We start from the raw sequence: 21,065 nt of genomic DNA on the forward strand, positions 1-21,065 counted from the left end.
TAGAACAGAGATCCTCTCATAGGAAACTTTCAGAGGTTTGTATCTGCGAAATTAGACCTTGAAACTTGTGGCAACGTGCTGCCGAGACCTCCAGCAGCAGTATCGTTTTAAGAATCCAGTCAGGAAGACATCAAGGAATCACTGTTCTTCATACTTGGAAAGCCTGAAGTGAAAACACCAATCATAACTCCAGGTGCTGACTAGGTAACTAACGACTAACTAGGTAACTCCCATAGGGCTTGGAAGGAAGGTAACTGAGTCTCAGAATGACCTGAGCCTCACGGCCTGCCATGAGCAGGAAGCCTTGGGTGGGCCATACACACAGTATCTTACATGAAGATATAATCCAAATGCTTCTTTTAGATCAGGACATCTCCTGGGAGCACAATTTTTCGTATGCCTGAGGGAGCTTAGAGTTATCTATGGCTGCACAGGACTTCTGAGGGAAGATCCACCAAGTGCCTCCATAGCACGTTAACAAACTCCTGCAGGGACAGCCTCGGCCTCAGAAAGGAATGTGAAAATCTGGAAGACATTTTCCTGTAAGCCATGCAGATATACTGAATTAAAGTACTAGGTGTTTGCATTTAGCAAAACAAATTTTTTGCCAATGTAACTGGTTTGATTTTGGGGTCTATTTCAACTAGTTCTTTTTATTTCCCAGGCCAACAAATAGGCTGAATTATTTATTTGTATGGAACAAACTTTTGGTATTAATTTACATAGACTGGATTTTCAACCAGAGTTTCAGCTGGGGTACAGACAGGTACATCCTGTGCTTGTTTACTTCTGCTGAAGATCTATTGCACCTTCCCTTGTCAGGAAGTAACTAATGCAGGGTAGCTGAAATCTAGAGCACATTTTAAGTGCAACTGTATTAGAGCTCAATTTCTTACTGTTTCTGTGCCAAGAACAGTCCACAAAAAGAAGTTCACACTGAATAGATGGTAGGCGTTATATCTTACAGGTTTTATTTTTGAAAACAAAACAAAACATAACTTTGCAGCAGATATAGAAACGTTATCTTGTATTTTGTTACAAAGTGCTAGTGTCCTCCTGAAGAACCGGCAGTTCCACGCGCTATATAATGGTTATGCTATGCTCAAGTATAACTTGCGCCTCACTTAATATTTTCACACTTAAAAAAAATAGAAAGGTCTGCTTCAGAGCAGGATTAGCTGCACGTTAAAAAAATGTGATGCAAAATGGTAATAATCTAACAAATAGAATTGATGGAGAATGTCGTAATGCCTGGCAGAAGCACGCCACCTTAGCAGGAGGAGGATGTCTTTCTGACCTGCGCCTCCAAGTGGAAACTTGTCTCACCTGACAGGTAAAAGAGTGCCAGTGTAATGCCTTGCAGCTGCAAGAAGCAACACGAGAGCTGGGTAAACAAACCAGATCTGGATGTGCTGAGAGTGAGCTGCATTATGCAGATGCTTTGTTGGAAGAACAAAATGAGAGCAGATTAACAAAAGGTGGGAGTTTGAATATTGAAAATGACTAAGTTTTAAGGTAATTTGGTAATTAAAAAAAAAGAAATAGTGACTTCAATGTCCCTCACTGGGCATACTATACTGAGAAAAAATCTTCACTTATGAGATTTCTTGCAGCTTTCTTTTCTTGCTGCATCAGAGCTCTTCTCTCCCTTTCCCAAGTGTGATCACTACAATGCTGAAGCTCCTCCATTCCTAGTATTTCTCTGCAGACAACTGATGCATACCCAGTAAAGGCAGTGCAAGATTGCATACGTTTCTTCTTCCCTGAGTAAATGGCACACAATTGGCAGAAAAAAAAAAAAAAGCAAACCGAACAAACCAAAGAGTAAAGGCTTCCCTTCTGCTACTTTTGACTCAGAGACGAGTTCTGCTCCCAGGTGAACAACTGGTTTCTACTGGTTTCATGCAGGCTGTACTTGGGTCTTCTTGTGATCCTTGCAATCAAGCAATCTTCAGGTGTCCAAGGACAGGAAAAGACAAGATCTCCCACAGTCTAATTTTCCAGCCTAAACAAAGAAAGGTAAAACATAGGGGTAGAACAGAGGCCTAGTTAAGTAAGTTTCCAAAGCAGTGGGGACCTTTAAGTTTAAATACTGATGATGTTTACTACTTATTTCTAAAACAGAAGACATTTCTGAGGAGTTCTCTTCGTGTCCAAAGACCGAAAATGTAGCAAGGACTTCTTTATGTGAGATGACTTCATTTATACTTGTGTGGGCTATAAATGAGCTTTCCAGTTGCGTGAAGAAAAAAATCCAGAAACACAAAGTGGAAACCTGGAAAGCTTAAGAAGAAAAGGCAAACTCTTTTCCCACAGCCTAACTACACTGAGTCCTGCCTCTCCCTATTCCACAATCTCCAGCTTTATGCCAGTATAAATCCAATGAATTCTGTGGCACTATTTGTCTGTGGATCTTTCCAACAATGTCAAAAGTGCTGAACCAGGCTCAGAATTTAAAACAAATAAAATGGAAGCTCCCATGTTTAAGCAAGAATACATGGGCATAGGTTCATTGTAAAATACGCAGCATCTTTATAGTCATGTAGATTTGAATGGATGATCTGACGGGAAACTACAGCTTACAGTTCTTGAGGGTCCTCCACTGGTTTTTGGCATCTTCCATTTCCAGGTGGGAAATGAGCTTGTTTCTTTTTAAGTATAAAAAGAAAAAAAAAACCAACAAATTCATACTCTAGCTAAAAAAAAATTCTGCAAATACTATTAACTCAGCCGTATGTTAGAGTAAACAATCACTTGGTAGTAAAGCAGGTGAAGTATCAAAGAAGCTCTGTTTTAATAGTATTTATTTGCAATCATTAGTTTTAAATGGGAAACTGTTTACAGGCACACACTAGATAACCAAAATAGAATGAACATAAAGAAATCTATTTGAAGGTCCTTTTCAAATATTTCAAATATTTTATTAAATATTTTATTCAGTTTCATGATCACAGTTTAATGTACTTTAGCATGTTATACACATGACTTAACATGTGCACTTAAAAATATCAAATTAGATAGAGGTTTTTGAAGAAAGTATGACATTTTATAAATGTGCTTATTGACTTTTAACTACACACATCTAAGAAGGCAGTAGCTCCGTTATACCACTTATGGAGATGAACTATTATAAGGCATGTTTACACCAAGCTTTGGAGAGAATAAAGCCAAATACTGGGTCAAAATTTAGTGGAATTATGTATGAGAGTAAAAGTTGAAGGACTGGGCCCTAGGAAGAGAGATCAGAGCAAATCAGTTGTGTTAGAGCAGTCGACAGAGACCGGTTGTGGAAAGCAAGCACTGCTGAGGAAGAAGGTTTTCATAGCGTCTGAATTTTTTTCAGACATTTCTGAAATCACACCTTATGGTGTAATGTGAAAGAAAGAGAATGAAATCTACCAAGAAAGTTTGAAAACTTGTCTGAGAAACCTCATGTTGGTTTATGAACATGGGAATGCTTTTATAGAGGTAACGTCTTGCAAGTCACTGCACACTAATGTGTGTGTGCACATACATATACATACACAGACACACCCCCCTCTCTCTCTTTTGTCACCTTCAAACCACTGATCAAAGCGTTGCAGTGCATGGGAGAAAATAAAGTTTCAGTTGTACAGGTTAGAAGATTAGATTAGACCATTACATTCAGAATGTTAGTTCGCCTGTACATTGTGACAGCAGATGTATTTTTTCCAGTAGAGTACAGCGTGGGTCTGCTGGTATACGGTAACAGTCAAGACCCAGAAATTACAATATAATTCTTTGGAAGAAGTCAACAAATGTTCCGCTACTGCATGTGTTTTTAAAACTCTGTGCCAATGATTATTTTACCCTAGGTAAAATAACATGCCTTGCCCAGAAACACCACGCAAGCCCAAGCTCAACTCTGAGAGCACAGTGGTCCATAACTGGGGCTCCTGCACTGTCACAGTGCAAACAACAACGTTACCCCTCAAATAAGGATGGTTTTATGGTGAAGCTTAGGTGTGTTGCTGAGTGGAGATCTCAAGTCAGCTCTTCCTAGGTGTCTGTCTTAGAAGAATCAGTGGGTGACCATAAAATATACATCCATTTTTATAAGCTTTGTCAAAGTTGTCGATTCAGTAGAAAATACTGAGTATATAAATGATTATAATAGTAGTTAGGTGAGAGAATAAACCTCACTGTGCCTTTTTATTGGGAAATACAGGGGAGGAGGCAAAAAACTCTTTCACAGCCTAAATGCACTCATTCACGGTTCTCAGTGTCCTGAAAATGACTCAATGTTCTGGCAGCCTTGGATGATAGTTCCACAATATGTACAAGGTAAGGAGAATGCCACAAATAGTACAAAACATGGCAAACAGACCTATGAACTCTATGATCTAGCAAACAAGCACGGCAAACAAACAGCATCTAGTGGATGATGTATGGTATACAACACAAAAGTTGCACAGTTATGTTTCCTTGTGGAATTAGGATTGCAAACGTAAACTCCAGAATAATTTTCAAGAGCAGCATTTGGCTTACTGCATTACCACTAGGAACATCTGAACTCCAACCCGACGAGCACTGCATTTTCTGCTGTTACAAAACCCGACCTCGCTGAGCCAACTAGCAGGCCCATGTCCTGCAACCCATATGACTATGGCAGAGGTTAAACAAAAATGCTCCAGCAACACAGTTTGGCTACCACTGTATATTCAGCCTTACGTTGTCAGCTCTGTATAAAAGTTGCTTTTGGAAAGTAAAGCATATAGTGATATACAAATGGTATCAGTGGCTGAAAAGATTACATGATCAAGCCTGAAAGCAAATGGAAGTTAGCGAAAGTAGTCTTTTAGGAGAGGTAGCCATATTAGACTCAGCATTCAAAAAAGGGAGTGCACTCAAAGGATCAACATACATTATAGGCTCTTGTAGACCCAAGATGTTTTTGTCTTTCCTACTATTTTTTTTATGTTGCAGAATGTACACACGCACGCACACACACACATATCTATCTTTTTTCCTAACTTCCCTTTGTTGCCACAACTTCACCCTACTGAGAACAAAGGCCAGCTTTCCTTTTATCCTCTCCTTGCTGTTCCATGTCTACAACCGTAGCCTTCAGCCTGCTCCAGTATCTGTACAGTAGCTAAACAGGCAGCAGAAAGTGAAACTGCTTCAATTTAATATCCTGTTCCAAAAGACGGCATCCAAACTATAAGGCATTCCCTCCTTCTGATGCTGTTACAGCTCCCTTGGGTTTCTACTCGACACAGACTGCAGAGTGCTCCTCAGCCTTGTGCTACAAAGGTCTCTTTCACCCAAACAGTAAAGACCAACGGTGGAACTTGAACGCCAGTTCACGTGCTTCTACCTATCCCTTGTTCCTGTGCCCCTTTCCAACAACGCTCGTCACTTCAATGTCGAAAGTCATGCACCAATGCTATAAAACAGAAACCCAAACTAATGAGAAATCTTTTGCACATGACTTTGGGATATTGTATTAGTATAAAAGAGCATTCAGTCATCTTAAATAAATATATTCTATTTCTGAAATCACAGCACATTCAAGGGGTAATTCCTGCCATACGCAGAGCATTAAGTAATCACCATGGATGTTTTTGATTGATTTGGTCTAATATCTGGAAAATAACCTACTGTGGGGATAAGAATCTGCATCTCAAATGTTCTGCAGAACATTTTTCCCATATCTGTATACAGTACTAGAACAATTAAGAAGACATTACAGTAAATTTCTCCCAGCTGCTTAGATCTGTAGCTTCGGCTATGACAATATATTCTGTATACCTAAAAACTATATATGAAGTATCAAAGGTCACTAAATAAATAAAAACTAAGGAAAACTGGGACAGTACTGCATTTTACACTTGAGACAAGATTCCCCACTCCCATGGATAAGTGATAGAGGACGACTACGGTAATTGCTTTTCTTTTTTTTTTTTTTAAAGAAAGATTTATACACAGGTTCAGATCCAGAAAATAATGTGAAATGCATAAATATTGATAGCTTTAGCTAAGTTAAAACGGGTTCAGTAAAGTATGATACAACATATTCAGAATAAACAAAGCAGAAAAGCATATTTTGGTTTGCTTGAGATATACATAAGGTGCAACAATTTCTTCTCTAGAGGCATTTGTGGACAATGTGTTAACGGGTAACAGTGTTTGCTGGTATACTGAAGTACACACAATAGCAATATGATTTTCCAAAATGAAAGCAGCTGAAATTAATAAAAATTAAAACAAAACAAACAAGGAAAAAACCCAACCCCCAATACAGTAAGATATTGGTCTGAAATTTTTGTTGTGCTAACAGACTTTGTTACCTGAAAATACTGATACCCCTTCTAGTAGATTCAGGGAAAATTCTAGCTACTGAAATCAAGACGTCACTCAGAGAACCAACAAAGGCAAATGCCTAGTGAACTATAAAGCTTTGCAGGATTTCTGCTACTCTCAGTGCCTAATCGCTTAAAAATTAAGCATATCTACAAAAAGGTTTATAAGTATCTGAAAACAGTCATATCCAGTAAACTGACCCAACCCTACCCCCTCTCTAAGGGAAAGTCAAGGAAAAGCAGATCAAGTAAGATATTAATTCATATAGAAAAAAGTAATTTTCTGTTTCTTTTAAAAAAGGTACCATTAATATACAGAAATATCTTCAGGAACAATATTGAAATTTAAATTGAGGAAGAATGGGGTGCTTTGACAAAAATATATCTACTCTAAAGGTTTCTAGAGAAATAAGTTAGTACCATTGTCAACGTGAACGGCCTGCACTGTAACATATTTGGATTTCAGCTAATTATAAAGTGGTCCAAAACTCCAACAGCCACCTTGCTGTGACCCAATAGTTTTAAGTCTTAAGTTTTTTCCTGTCTTGTTAAAATAACTTATAAAACTTTAATAAAATCTTATTAAAAATACTGCCATAGGCTGCAATGGCATTTGAGGGGCTCTTAGTCATATATTCACCTGAATTTTTAAAAAGCCTTTTCACTGACTCATTTGCTCTTAAATTTTGTTGTTCTTTTGCTGTTGTTCCCTTCTTCCAACACATGCATCTTTGATGGTGCCGTTTTAGTGAGACTTTCCAAGCTGTCCGCCCTATGTCAAACCTTTAATCCTTTGTTACAACTTGTGTGGTATGTTGTATGTTGTTTCCCAACAATGAACCAAAGACTTTCACTTAACTACAATAATGAAAGGCTAAACCTAGCAAGCATTAATAGAGTTACTGTCCATATGGCTATTACATCAAATTAGTTACAAAATAACCCCAAAACACATTATCAATTCAGTCAAGTATAAATAAGAATGCCTGATAGAATGATGTAAACTCGCATCTTTTAAAGACTTAATTCAAAGAACTTCAAACTCAATCTAATACTATCAAAAATTCAGCCAGTATGACGAAGACTAATAGAAAATTATTGCTGGAGTCCAATTTGGTAAATTGTTGTGCTACAATGCAAAAAGTAGGGAAACATCTTGTGCTATTGAAGAAGTACCCTGTTGAATTTGTAGCTTTAGATTAGTTACTAGTGATCATTTTGCATCTGTTGGTAGGAATCAATGCTTGGTTATACAATAGTGTAAGTCAAAATAGTGAAGATAACAGGCCAAGTGATACACTTGGCCTGGCTTTTGGGATGTATTTATGAGAGCAAACCACAAAAATTCAACATAAGCAAAGACAGAAACTGGCAGATGGATCTGTTTGGTAGTCTGAATTCCGTCAAACATTATTTTTCAGTTGTAGTTTATCTGCATAAAACTTGCCCCTTGACCAGCATAAACCGTAATTGGCCCTTTATAAAAACTCTGAAGCTGATTGAGACTGTGCATAGTAACTACAACAACGCCAGTGTTTGCAAAATGTAAAAGGTACGTGTATCAGTGTACATGTATATTGAAAAGTCATGCTTTTAGGTTCTTCAGAATGGTGAAATAATACTAAGGTCACTTTTGAAAAACATATTTGCAGTACTTTTTGTTTACAGGAAAGTTTCACCAAGTCACTCAGATATCTATGCAAAAATAAAGGAACCCTCCAAGGCATAAAAGACAAGTCAATTATCTGTAGTATTTTTCTTTTCCATACACCACTCCTTTTTCTAATGCACATCATCCTGGTTATTCAAAGCTAAATTAAAAAGAAACAAAACCCAAACATAGCCTGTCAGAATTTTTGCCAGTAAACTCTACCACTCTGGTGGCGAATATAAAAGTGCAGAACATCTGGACCACGTGGCTGCCCAAACACCGCTAACAATGGTACATCTGTCCAGGCTGCCTTGAGTTCTCTGGAACAGGTTTTAAATTCATTCTACAATATAAACGTAGGCATAACCTATTAATATAAACCATCTTAGAACTTAAATCTTCATGTACAAAAATGACTAAGAATATCTAATAATAACTAGTGCAGTGCGTCAGTGTTTTCGTTGTTGTTTTTTTTTCTTTTTTTTTTCATTTTCATTGAACTAGGTATTATATGAAACTAGTTGCCATACTCTCTGGTTGGTAAAAGAGATGCTGTGTGAGCTAACAGTAAAGGCAGCCTTCTTCACATCAACCACCTATTTACTGTTTAAAAGCCTTCAATAGAAAGCAAGCTCTGGGATCATTCCATTTCTCTTCATTAATAGACAAGTAATATCACCCTCCTACACACTGGGTTCCGATTTGAGGACCTGGCCCAAGTTGCTAATGTCTGGCTTCCAGTGAATTCTGGGCCACTCAGAGCAATAAGCACTTGCTTGCAGTCTATAGTTTCCATCACATGGACTGACTAGCTTCCCTTGGTAAAGACAAGGCTAGGATATTAGGTAAAGCACAATGTTTTACAATAAAGTGGAGCTTCACTGGTCAGCGCAGGAAATAAGCACTGGAGCCTGAGACATTTCATTTGGCTGTCCATCATGTGGGAGAGGTGTGGCCCTCTGACTTCTGCAAAAGAAGAAAAGAAAAGCCACCCATCATTATTGGGAGCATGGGAGTTGCTTTTATCAGACTAGAGAGGACAGAAAGCAGCATGTGATATGGTTTAACACCCGATGTTACAACACCGTAACTCCCTACTGCTACAGGTGTCCACATACTGCTGGTTATGCACTCTTTTTATAGGTATTCCTGCAATGGTAAGAAAATATCCCGAGGACAACCTGCAATACAATGCAAAGTCAAGCAAAACCAAGTCTTGATGGTATTTAACTACCCAAAACAAAATGTATGGCCAAAGAGTACGTTACGAGCACACAAGTGCTGTTACTCATTTTCTAAGTGAGTGGCTTCAGCCCTCAGAAGCGGAGAGTGCAGCTCATGTGTAGCAAAAGATGGCAAATGCAGAGAGGCGTGTGTCACGTTAATGAGAGGCAATAGCCAGCTTTTAAGCAATATGGAAATATACCCACCAGCAGAGTTACATGTTGGGATTAGTCCAAGCTGCATGACTTCAACACTTCATCAGCCCAGCACAACTCTTTCATTACTAGAGCAGTGTTAATTTACAAATGATCCCCTGGCACAGGATATCGTAAAAATAAACTGCACCAGAATTACATGCTGGAAATCAACATCAGTCATTGAAGCAGATGGACTTGGGAGAACTCCTTTGCAGCTTGCTTTTTAAAATGCATACACAAAGCACATCACCGCCTGTTATCTAATCTCTCAAGTCAGATTCTATTTTCATTACATTATGTGTCACTTACAGCAACGTGAATCTGGGGCCTACTTCTTATTTACACGAAGACCACTTTACCTCACTCTGGCAGAGCTAAGACCTCTGCAGAAACGTGGGCACCAACGTGCTTTGCACACCAGGAGTGCAGTGAAGTAGCCTTAGCACAAAATGCAGCTCAGGCTCACAAGTGCTTAACCAAGGCATTCACAAGGCTTAACCAGGGCACTCTACCCAGAGCTAAACACAAACATTCAAATGAAAACCATGTTGTCACTTCCAGAAAAGCTCTAATTACACTTAGAAAGAAGTCTGGCTTCCAAGGCCTAAGGCTTTGCAAAATTATTTAATAATTGAATTCAGACGCTGAAAAAACACATCAAGCAAACCTCTAATGCTATTCTTCCCATTTCCAGTTATTTGGAAATAAAGAAGTAAGCTGCAAAGATAACAACCAGTCAACAGAGTAGAAGTTAACGAAGCATCCAGCCCATCAGATTTAGGTTTCTGTTTCGACTTTGATTTGCCAAGTCTGCCAGAGATGTACGGCTAAACTACTACTGGGAAAGAGTCCTTGTTTTCATTTCCCTGGTGATTAGAAGCTGGAATTTGCACCAGCTGTTAGACATTTGCAAGTCTGGAGTTTTCAGGCCTCACAGAAGGTGCTGCATTGTGATAACTGCACAATGAGATGACAAAACATGGGACTAGGTAAGAAGGACCCGAACAGAAAGGTACGTAAAGCATTAGTTCAAGACTTTTGCTTTAGTGGAGAAAAATGGGAAAAATGGAACACAAATCTTTTTAGAAGAACAAACAAGACAAAAGCCTAACTAAGCAAATCCTGCCATTCTTGTGCAATTCTTGTCATACCATCACTGGAAATCAATGAAACCACAGTGCTGCAAGTGATAGCAGAAGTCCCTTCCCCAAGGCTCACTTTGTGCCTTCTAACCACAGAAGAAGACAGAAACGAGTTCATACTTTTGCTGTCTTAATAGCAGAAAGATGTTTTGCAAAACTGGGAGAAACTGAGAGAAAACTTGTGGAGTTCCTTAGGTAGCCAGCAATCTGTCACATGCCATTTGCAGAGGCTGTGATGCTTTCAAAGTGGCCCAGGATTTCCTCACTGACTTTCCACTCTAGAAAAGGATGGGGCATCATCTCCAACACAGTGGAGCACCGAAGAACAACACCAGGTAATTAAGAGCCATAGAGGACTTGCCGTCATTCGTTTCCTCCCATCACAGGTCTAGAACGCAGGATCTGAACATCTGAATTGACCCAACGGGCCTAAGGAACCTGTGCATTCTCCACACCATCTGTGCGGATGGCCTAGCTCCTACACCGAGAGGACCAGCCCAAAGAAACATGCCGTTCCATCACCCAGAACTGTTCTGCCCTGAGGACATGCTGCAGCTGCTTTGCCTCCTACACAGCAAAGCAGAAGAGTAAAAATAATGAGTTAGCTTCATTCAGTCAAGTTCAGAATAAGAACTTTTGCTGAAGTTATATGAAATTCTCTCAGCAGTCTTAGGCCACAGAGACGTACAAATCAGCATGCAGTAACTACTTAAGTCCACTGTTATCTGACAAATGGTGTCTGAAAATTAGAAACTGTTCATCATTAGGATCTCAAGGAGCATATCAAATGGTTTACATACAAAAACTGGGAGGCAAGCTTACTGGGGAGGATCATTTTACTGACTACTGAAATAGATTACATTGTCATGTAGGTGAAAAGTTAATACTATGAGGCTAGTGGTAGAAAACACACATTCAGAGAAAGCATTGGAGGAAGAAACAGGCCAAATTAAACACTGCATATTGCTTGCTTTCCAAACACGGTGGCAAAAATGAGAAAAGAAAACCATAAAACCATACCTGTGTACATTTTCCATTGCTGCTACCTCTGCCAGAGCAGCTAAGCTAAAAAACGCAGACACTGCTGGCATATCTGACGTAATACTATGATTTTCTTCTGTCTCTGCATTTCTGGAGCATTCGCTGTTGCAATCTGTTTCTGCAGTTGAGGCTTTCTGAAGACTACTTTGTGGCAGATCTTTAGGCTTCTCCTCTGAAACAAAAGAGAGTTAAGCTTGCAAGTCTGGACAGCCCTTAAGTTCACAGCAGCACATCCACGTACTGACCAGTCTGGTTTTAACAGCATCTTTACCTTTAGGGCTTCGATTTTGCTAGTGTAATCCTATTCATGCTGCCAACCTCTTCTGACCCAAGCTACCGGCAGAAGCATATTGAGGTTTATGAAGCAGTTTACTGACTTTGGATTCAGCTGATCCTTTGGGTCAGACAAGAGAGCTCGTGTCTCTGTGTGTGTTTAAGATGCAGAAGTCCTGAAAGATTATCTTAACTGCTGAGGACTCCTGCAAGGGCTTTGGCACTGACTGTCATATTATAGAACTAGTTTTTATGTCAGGTAACTAGCTGCAGTATAATTTCTTCGCTGGACTGGAAAGAAACAATGAAACTTAATTCTTTTCCACTTCTCTTCGCAATCAGCTCGTGGTTCTGAGAGAAATATCCAGGAAGAGAAGACAGATGTGGGCAGCCAAATAAAAAGAGGTTAGATGTAATGGACACACTGATTTCCCAGTTGATCGATGTCTGCATTTTATTGAATGACCTTTCTGAGCAGGTCTGAGTCTGTGCTGGCTGAACAATACTTCCTGATAAGTTGGTTGTACTCTCATACCATCTCCAACTATTCAATTTTAACAAAATTTAAACTATCATTTCATTACCCAGTGTCCCTCCTGCTGGTGACACTCGACCATCTGCTGTTCGGACAAGATGAGTGATCTTAGTTTTCCTTGCTTTCCTTTTCTGGCTCCCAACTAAAGGCTCGTGCATCATTGCTGGCTCTGGAGTGTTTAGGGCAGATATAGAAATTTTATTTTTCCAGGCAGGCTCACTGGAATTTTTGTCTTCTAAGAATATGGCTGAAAAAGAACAAAAATGCACATTTAAATGTAGAATAATTCAACTACTGGCTACGCTCATTTACTGTTTTGTAAGTATCCACATAATGTACTAAGCCTTCTCTCTCAGGTACTCCGAGCATAACCCATGACAAGATTTCATCTGGATGCTGCAGGGGTTTGCAGGAGAATAGTAGCAACAGCTTCTAAAGATGTCCTAGGAGGTTCAACTTTCTAACATTTACAAAAGAAACTGTGAGACAGGCAGCAGCATTTCAGTGGGAGCGTGGTATCAGTCAGTGTAAAACGCTCTACAACAGAAGATGCCAACAGGAAGCCAGTGGACACAATGCATTTAAGGAACAGTAATGGTTACAGTCCTCACATAAGCTTATCTTAGCTCATAGCCAGAATCACAAGCAGAATTCAGAAATTCCCGAATGACCCTCAGACTTCTCTCTATAGTCACTACCCTGTGTTGTCTCCCTGAAGCAGAAGGAAATGCTGCCTTCTATAAAACAATAACGCTTAAACAAAAAACAAAACAACAAGCGAACAAACAAAAACCAACAAAGGCAGCAAATACAAAAGCTGAACTAGATTGCATCTGAAGATGAGAATAAAGGAAAGTAAACACGGGATAAAATACTGTGATGGAAACACTGCTTACATAAAGTCAGTGTGAAAGGAACACTTTGAATCTTTTTCAACAGTACCAGTGTTGGCACCTCAAAGCAACTTTCCATCCTGAAGTTGAACTTAATCACAAGTTTTCACCTGACTAGACACTGATTTTACTCTTATTCATGCAGAAATTGGCCAAGCAGCAATCACTGGCAGTGCTTAAATTTCTAAAGTCTGAGATCAGTGTACAGTCATCAATTGCTTGCCACAGGAGGATGTTCTTCACTCAGAGGGTGGTGAGGCACTGGCACAGGCTGCCCAGAGGAGCTGTGGGTGCCCCATCCCTGGAGGTGTTCAAGGCCAGGCTGGACAAAGCCCTGGGCAACCTGGGCTGGTGGGAGGTGTCCCTGCCCGTGGCGGGGAGTTGGAACTGAGTGGTCTGTAAGGTCCCTTCCAACCCAAGCTGTTCTATGATTCTGTGATTTCCAGTGATTTAATAAACCATACTGCTGATACCACAGGGTATCACTAGTCCACAAATTCAATGTGGGATAGATTTTCTCTTGTAATAAAAGTATTATGAGGCCTACATCATCTGTGATTACAGAAAGACAGGGTTGGCAACAAAGGGAATGCCCAGGCCGTTTCTTTGAGGCTTCTCTAACCTGTTTGGAAACTGGGAGTACTCATGGTATCTTCATCAAGTCCTCAGGTTGTTTTTTTCCCAGATGCACTGCCTCCTGAACAATTACATAATTTTTCCTAATGCCTGCATCTTCTCTCCTCTGCAGCACTTTCAACTCATTTTCTTTACTACCCATCAGGTTACAGTCTCTCTCTTTTTAAGAGTCCTTTCACTGCTGTTACCGTGTCTACATTTAGCCCACCATTTCTTTCATTCTTTGTTCCCATTTTCAAGAAATGCCTAAGACCCATTTGTTCACTTTACGGGTGGCAGGACAAGCAAAAAATGACATGCAAAACTCAAGCTGGAGTGCCAGCCACTGCTGTTTCAGAAGGGTTAAGCACTGAACAAGACCCATCTCCTGTATTGAGACTGGGCAAGTCATGCAAGAGCACAAACCTCACTAATTATGTACAACAGCCAACCAATCTGCATGGACTTCATCCCTATTTCAGTATACATTTGCTGTTTACGTACTGGCTAGATATGGCTATTATAAACTCTTACCTTTTTCTAGCTTCTTTAAATGCTGTGAGCATGCAGACTGGCTGAAGAGAATAGATATAACACATTTTTGTCTTGCTGTCTGCTGCCCTTCACTCTTTTAAGTGGGACCTTGTTTTCCTTTTAATGTTTTATAGTATAAGAATATGATCAGATCTAGTGTGTGTATAAAAGCATTTGGGAATGTTCCAAAACTTAATTCATTTATGTTCTTAAATCCATCTTCGTATCTTCTTGTGTAAAGGATTTGTTGGATTTGTGCGTGACCTTTATTTTGAAAAAAGCACAGAACTTCAATGAGATTTTCTCAGTGTTTACCCAAATATGCTAAACTTTTGCAGAACAGAGCTTTGTTATAAATTTTTTTAAAGAGTGCAGGAGCGATCGCAACAAGATCTGCCGTATAACAGTCCAATTAAGTAGAAGCACCAATGACTATAAATGTGACTTTCAAGTAATTCAGTGTGGTTAGTAGTGAGATATTCAGATACGCTTACTGTACTGACTGAGACCAAAATCTTAATTGTAATGTATAATTAAATGGGCAGCTTTCTCTCTAGATTTCTTATTTGGGAATTCATAAGTGTTGATTATGTATTAATGTAATGGTTTGGTTGTAGTCCAACAGTATTTGCTAATTATGATTTGGGGATTTGCTCTAATTAGATACTACTTTGACAGTGCTTTTTAATTCTAGTTTGACTGAGTTTATAATGGTTTTAATTTTAGGAATGCAAGCCATCTTTTTTACATTTAATAAAAACATTAATTTTAAACAATAAACAACATCTGATAGAAAGAAACCCATGGATGTTTTTAGCTACATGTGTACTATATTATGAGCTATGTCAGGTCACTAGAAATTAAGTTGATCGGTCAATACAACAGACAGCTATCTTTTAAATTTGTTTTATTTTTCACATTGTAGACATCCAAAAGGCTCAAGAAATTGCTAACATAAAGCCTTGAAAGGTAGAATAAAAGAGGCAGTAGTTAAAAAATTAAAGAAATAAAATGGTTTAAAAAATTGTAAAAGATGAAGTTAAAGGAATACACGATAGCTGGGTGTTTCACTAAGAAATAGTAGAAGGTGACTGACAAATTCAGACATGGGAGAGTCCTCTATGATTATTTCCTCCTCTAACTCCGGAGTAAGCTCTTTATCACTTCATCGTAACATTGCTGCCATACAACTTTGAATAGGGAAGGATTAAGGATGAATAATGAATGAGTGGGGTGGTGTCTGCTGTTTTTTTTTTTCCCTGTGTGTAAGAAGAGGGGGTGTTGAAGGGAAGAATTGCTTTCCTCAAGAGGATTTTTCTTCTCTACCCGTCCTGGTGGAAATTGGGATGATAAATTATTTCATTATATTCTTTGCAGTTTATTATTCAAGCAGAGATAAAACCTAACTCAGAGGAAATCATACAAGACTAAAGGCTTCACCAACAAGACCCTTTGCATTAAACTCCAGAGATGAAAGGAGTCCACGCTTCAACAACTGAGTAGCCAACCTATTCTTCATTCTCTGTTTCCTTTGAAAGAGCAACCCCTTGCTTCCACTGACAAAGGTATACCCATATGAATGCTTTAAACCAGACCTTTATTTTTCAGTGCAGAAAGGACAGGGCTAAATAAGTTTAATTCCCTCTGTTTTTCTTTAATCGTATCTTTAATCCATTTCATATCCCTTCTGTTTTCACACTGTGCTACGTTCAAGAATGTTGTAGATTTTCAGGAAAACGCTACCTAGAAATTAAATGAGATCCTGCAGATAGTGTTCAGCCCTGCAAAGATTTCTGTGGTTACCTTCCCACATGCCTTTAGTGTACTACTACAGGGCTGTGGTTTTTCTTTTGTTTTCGTTTTTTTTTTACAAGAGGAGTTGAGCATGATATGAGGAGCTGGACCTTTCAGCATACTTATACCATGGACACAAAAATGACTTGGAAAGAAAAGCATCTAGAGCTCTGTGCTAGATCGTTTCCTGAGCTAGATTTGTTTAAAGTTAGCACGGACAGTCTACCCTACCCTGCAGGTTTGCAGAGTACACGCAATCCTCTTATTGCTCCCCCAGCTATGCTTGGTTTCTTCTTGGGTTGTAGAGTGCAGTCTGGAAGGCAAGGATTTAAAAAACCTGACTCTGCTCTGACATTGTTCATTTATGTCAACCATCAGTATTTCTGTAAAGCTTGCAGCTGGAGATTGGTAGTTTCTTGCTAATCCCGATTTTAATGCTGCAGTATAATAATATGCAATTAATAATAATATGCAATCAAAGCGAAAACAGCTGAAGAAAACAGATGAATGCCTTCAACCCATCTCTCTCCTAATACTATGCTAAACAAAGATGGGTAGGGCAAGACAGAAGTCCCTTTGGGAAATGCTAGTGCCAAACCTGTACTCAAATCACAGAGGCAGGTCTATGTTAAAAATGCTGAATTGAAGAGCCCAGTGAATAGCTACTGGTCTCACTCAAAACTGAAGAGCTATCAGCTGCCTTTGTGACCATAAAAATGACGTCAGTTCAAGTCATTCAGCACAGCACAGAAGAGGACAAGCTTTTTAGACTGAACATCAGGAAGATACCAGACGAATTTAAAACAATTTCTTCAACAATGCCCAACTGTAACAGGAGTTGCAGTTTAACCATGTCTAGTGGAAAATAAATGTTCTTGTGCGTCCAAGCATGCCAGTATGAAGAAAGGAAGGTAGGCCGTAATGGTTTAATCATCTTCATTAAGCTAAAAAGGGGAAGCCTAGCAAGGTAGGGAGCAAAGCTTCAAGTAGCAGTCTCTTCACCAGTGCTTAGGAAACAACAGCAAACTGACCTACACCCTGGTGGAAGACGCAGTTCTTCTGACAACAGGTTGCTGCTGCAATACCACTCATGGGGTAGGAAGGCATAATGAACTGTAGCAAGGAGTGGGACTAACAAACAGTGACATCCCCTGACAAGAAGGCAGATAGGAGCAGGTGTTGTGGCACATCCACTGGTATTTTATGTGGTATATTTCTGTAAGCATCTGCAAACTCATAATACAGTGATTTGCACTGGTGGTGCTGCATACAATGCGGTTACATGAAGTCAGAATTCACTCAGATACCCGAAGTAGAGAAGCCTGGATAACATGATCCAGCCATTTCAAAATGTGCCTTTAGTGCATTTGTTGTCTGTAAGACAGAAGTGCTCATTCAAAACACACACACTTTCACAGGTCTGTACACACATACTCACATTTCTCCAGCTGTAAAAGGATGAATCTAGCATGACCCCTGCTGACAGCAACCCTTCCAAGTGTCTTCCCTCCAGCTACCAGAACACCCAAGCCTCTCCTTCCTCCAGAAAAATCAACCCCATAAAAACCTTACATATACACTTGTGATTCATCGCAAGTATAAACTAACCCCAGAAAGAAGGAGGAATTTTCATTTTAGTATTTGATTCACTAATCCTTGTATGTTTTAATTTAAATGAACATGCTGGGATTCTTAGCTTGAGTGCTGCAGAACATGGGATAGTGGATTCAAATATTTTAGGGCCACACTGCACTGGAACTGATGAAACTGCGATGTTAGGTAAGGCTGTTTGCCATATGCCGAGGCCATACCCCCACTGCACTTGGCTGATAACCACTCCACTTTGTGTCACCACACCGTACGCTTACAGCAGGCAAGACCCCAGATTTTCACTCTGAGAAAACACAGTTCCCCTCCAACCTATACATCCAGTGTCTTTCCTTTGATGATTTCTACGTGGGCTGTGTAAGACTGGTAGGTTCAAGCTTCTCGTGCCTTTGTTTCAGTCTTGGGATGAACTCAGCACACTGGCCCTACTCCAGCAAATGCACAGACATCTTTAATGTTTAGACGCTATGACATTATTCACATGCTTAACTTCCAAGGACATGCCTCTGTTTTGTTGGAATAAGGCCAGGGTATTCAACACTTGTCAGGCTTGAATCTTTGATCATACTGAATGCTTCACTTTATATCAAAACAGGCTGGTTTCTTTTAGGTTTGTTTTTTCTAATCATTTTGCTTAGCTTCATGTTGTATCTACAGATTTTAAAATATAACTATTTTTTACTCAATCTTGTCTTAAATGCTGTTTCTTTTCCTATAGGAGAATTTAAACACTGTTTTTTAATTTTTATTTATTTATTCAACTATTTATTCATATTAATTTCTCTCCGTGGTCTATTAATAATTCAGCCACACAAGATTCTGAATGGCACCCAGTAAGAACTATGTTAATGTATGATGTCTTTTTTCACTCTGGTGTGGAAGCACGGCAGTTACTTCTCATGAGCAACTCTCGCAACATGTTTGTTTTACAAAACCAACGAAAAAGAATAAGTAACTTAAAAATATTTGCATTGTTGAATGCAGCACAGCTGACAGAGCCCATGAGGAAAAACAGTGCAAGTGTACCACAGAGGATACAAAACACAGCATCAGGAAAAGAGAAGAAATGAAGTGATCAAGCCTTAGGGAAAAGGATTGAGCATAAAGATAGCTGGGGGAACTGGAGATACAGATTGTCATTTTACTATCTTAAAAAGAGACAGACATGGATGGGAAAAAAAGGAAGAAATTCATGGAGCTACCTAAGTAAGAACAACCAGAGAGGCTCTGCTATATCTCAGGGCTGATGTAGGAGAGAACTGCATTGTGGATGATTTGGATAGCATGGAGAAGATGACTAGGGGGTGGGAAGGAGAAAAAAAAGGCCCAGGAAAACAGGCTAAGTTGTAATCCTGTACATACTGTACACTTGAAAACAACCCTGGGACTTGTGAGTGTACGGGTATGCAGGACCAGAATGCTGTAACAAGAAAAAGACTTCAGAGAACTACCGGCAGTGTAGAGGGCGGAGCAGATCTGAGGCAGAACTTAAACAAGAAAACCCTGTAGATATTATCTTCAATTGGAGGCAAACAGGCAGCTGGTTAAGATTTCTACAGAGGGAGGGTTGGTTCAAGGATGGCAGGCGTACTCCTGAGAACCGGTGCAGAAACCAGCTCTCATGTTCTGACCAGCCACAGTCTGCAGAGCTCCAGACAGATGGAAATCAGAGGGAGAGCAGCTAGAGACATAAATAAATATGGCCAAGGGGTAAACAGTACGGTCTCTGATAGGGAAGGGATGGAGATAAGAGCAACCAAAGGACTAGAGAGCTACAAGCAGTGGCAGATAAAGTTCAGGGCCAACTGCAGAACTACCCTTGCTTTGTCAGCTCTGCTGCACAGAGTCTGGAGCAGGGAAACTGTAATCGAGGGCGATACCAAATAACAGTAAAACAGCATTGTACTTGAGTAAGGTAGTATGATCAACTGGAGCCAGGAGCTAATGGAGTCAAAGCAGACAGGGAAATAAGGGACCAAAGCAGACAAAGACTAGAGAGTCAGGTAGCCTCTGCCTAGAAGCATCACCCGAGACTGATTTCAGAGAGCAGGCGGACCAAAACCTTAACTAAGTAATTCACCAGTACCTGTGTCCGGAACATTAAGCTTCTCCTTTTTGTGCTTATATTTGCTGACAATTTTGTGGAATAAGTTCTTTTTCTGAGACTGGAATGAACCTACAGACAACATTAATAATACATACTTTTAATCAGCAGTTTTAAAAAGAGCACAACAGTCACAGCATGTACTATAAAACCTCCCCTTCCACTAATACAGGATGCCATTTCATGGTGAAGCACAAAAACTAACACCCATTCTGCTCTCTGGAGGCTTTCTATCTAAGCAGGCTGTACTTCAACCCACCACCTCTCTATACAAAAGTGTCCCAAGGCATTTTGTAGAACGATGACGTTCAGAAAGCTCAGCCATACAATAAAACAAGAGTTTTGTTTGTTTGTTTAAAGACACGCTCCCTTTTGGATGTGTAGTGGGATGGAGTTAGCTTTCTTTGCAGCAGCTTGTATGGTGCTGTGTTTGAAGCAGGTGACCAAAACAGTGTCAATAACGTCCTGGTGTTTTAGTTGTTGCTGGGCACTGCTTGCACAGCGTCAAGGCCTTCTGTTTCTCAGTCTGCCTCCCCAGAGGGAGGAGTGCCCTGTCAAGGGGGCACAAGAGGTGTCAGGGGACAGGGCCGCAACAGCTGACCCCAACAGGCCAAGGAGGTATTTCATACCATACGATGTCACGCTCAGCAGTAAAACCAGGGATGGGTTTCCAAAGTAGCCATTGCTCAGGGCCTAGCTAGGCATGGGTTTGTTGGTGGTGATTGATGTTGCATCACTTGTTTCTCTTTTTTATCCTGTTACTTATTAAACTGCCTTTATCTTAACCTAGGAGTGTTTTTGTCCTCACTTTCACCCTTCTGGTTCTCTCCCTCATCCCACTGTCAGGGGAGTGAGTGACTGACTGGGTGGGGACTTACCTACCTGCCAGGGTCAACCCCCCAGAGGATGCAAGTTAGGTTTGCCTTTTTGGTAACCAGAAATAAGTTTACAGTAAGCGCTGAAGTAAAACCTCCTAAGAGAGTAAGGTGAGAGTGTACCCAGGTGACGGTACCATTCCTACTTTGATAGTAGAGTCTTTACTAGTAGTAGTCAGTAGGCATTTTAAAGGACAGCAGACAAAGCATGCCACCAGCAGAAGCCATTAGGAAGCAATCCCTTGACGCACTA

At 40.0% G+C, this 21,065-nt stretch overlaps 1 protein-coding gene across 46 annotated transcripts in view; it reads right to left on the reverse strand.

The window, feature by feature from the left end:
* Positions 1-950: 950 nt before the first annotated feature.
* Positions 951-21,065, reverse strand: part of BBX (BBX high mobility group box domain containing) — a 138,438-nt gene continuing 118,323 nt past the window's right edge. For 26 of the 46 annotated variants that reach the window (XM_080576490.1, XM_080576509.1, XM_080576480.1 and 23 more), the window contains 4 exons: positions 19,920-20,009; positions 12,439-12,636; positions 11,561-11,753; positions 2,900-8,943 (listed from right to left, as the gene is read on the reverse strand). In XM_080576490.1, the coding sequence (XP_080432616.1) occupies positions 8,856-8,943; positions 11,561-11,753; positions 12,439-12,636; positions 19,920-20,009 (569 nt within the window). In that variant the 3' untranslated portion in view covers positions 2,900-8,855. Of the gene's footprint in view, positions 2,006-2,899; positions 8,944-11,560; positions 11,754-12,438; positions 12,637-19,919; positions 20,010-21,065 lie in introns of those variants that run through there. The other 20 variants (XM_080576498.1, XM_080576497.1, XM_080576503.1 and 17 more) reach the window with 3 other exon arrangements.

Source organism: Anser brachyrhynchus, assembly GCF_964034855.1.
Source record: "Anser brachyrhynchus genome assembly, chromosome: 1".
In the NCBI taxonomy this organism is placed as follows: domain Eukaryota; kingdom Metazoa; phylum Chordata; class Aves; order Anseriformes; family Anatidae; genus Anser; species Anser brachyrhynchus.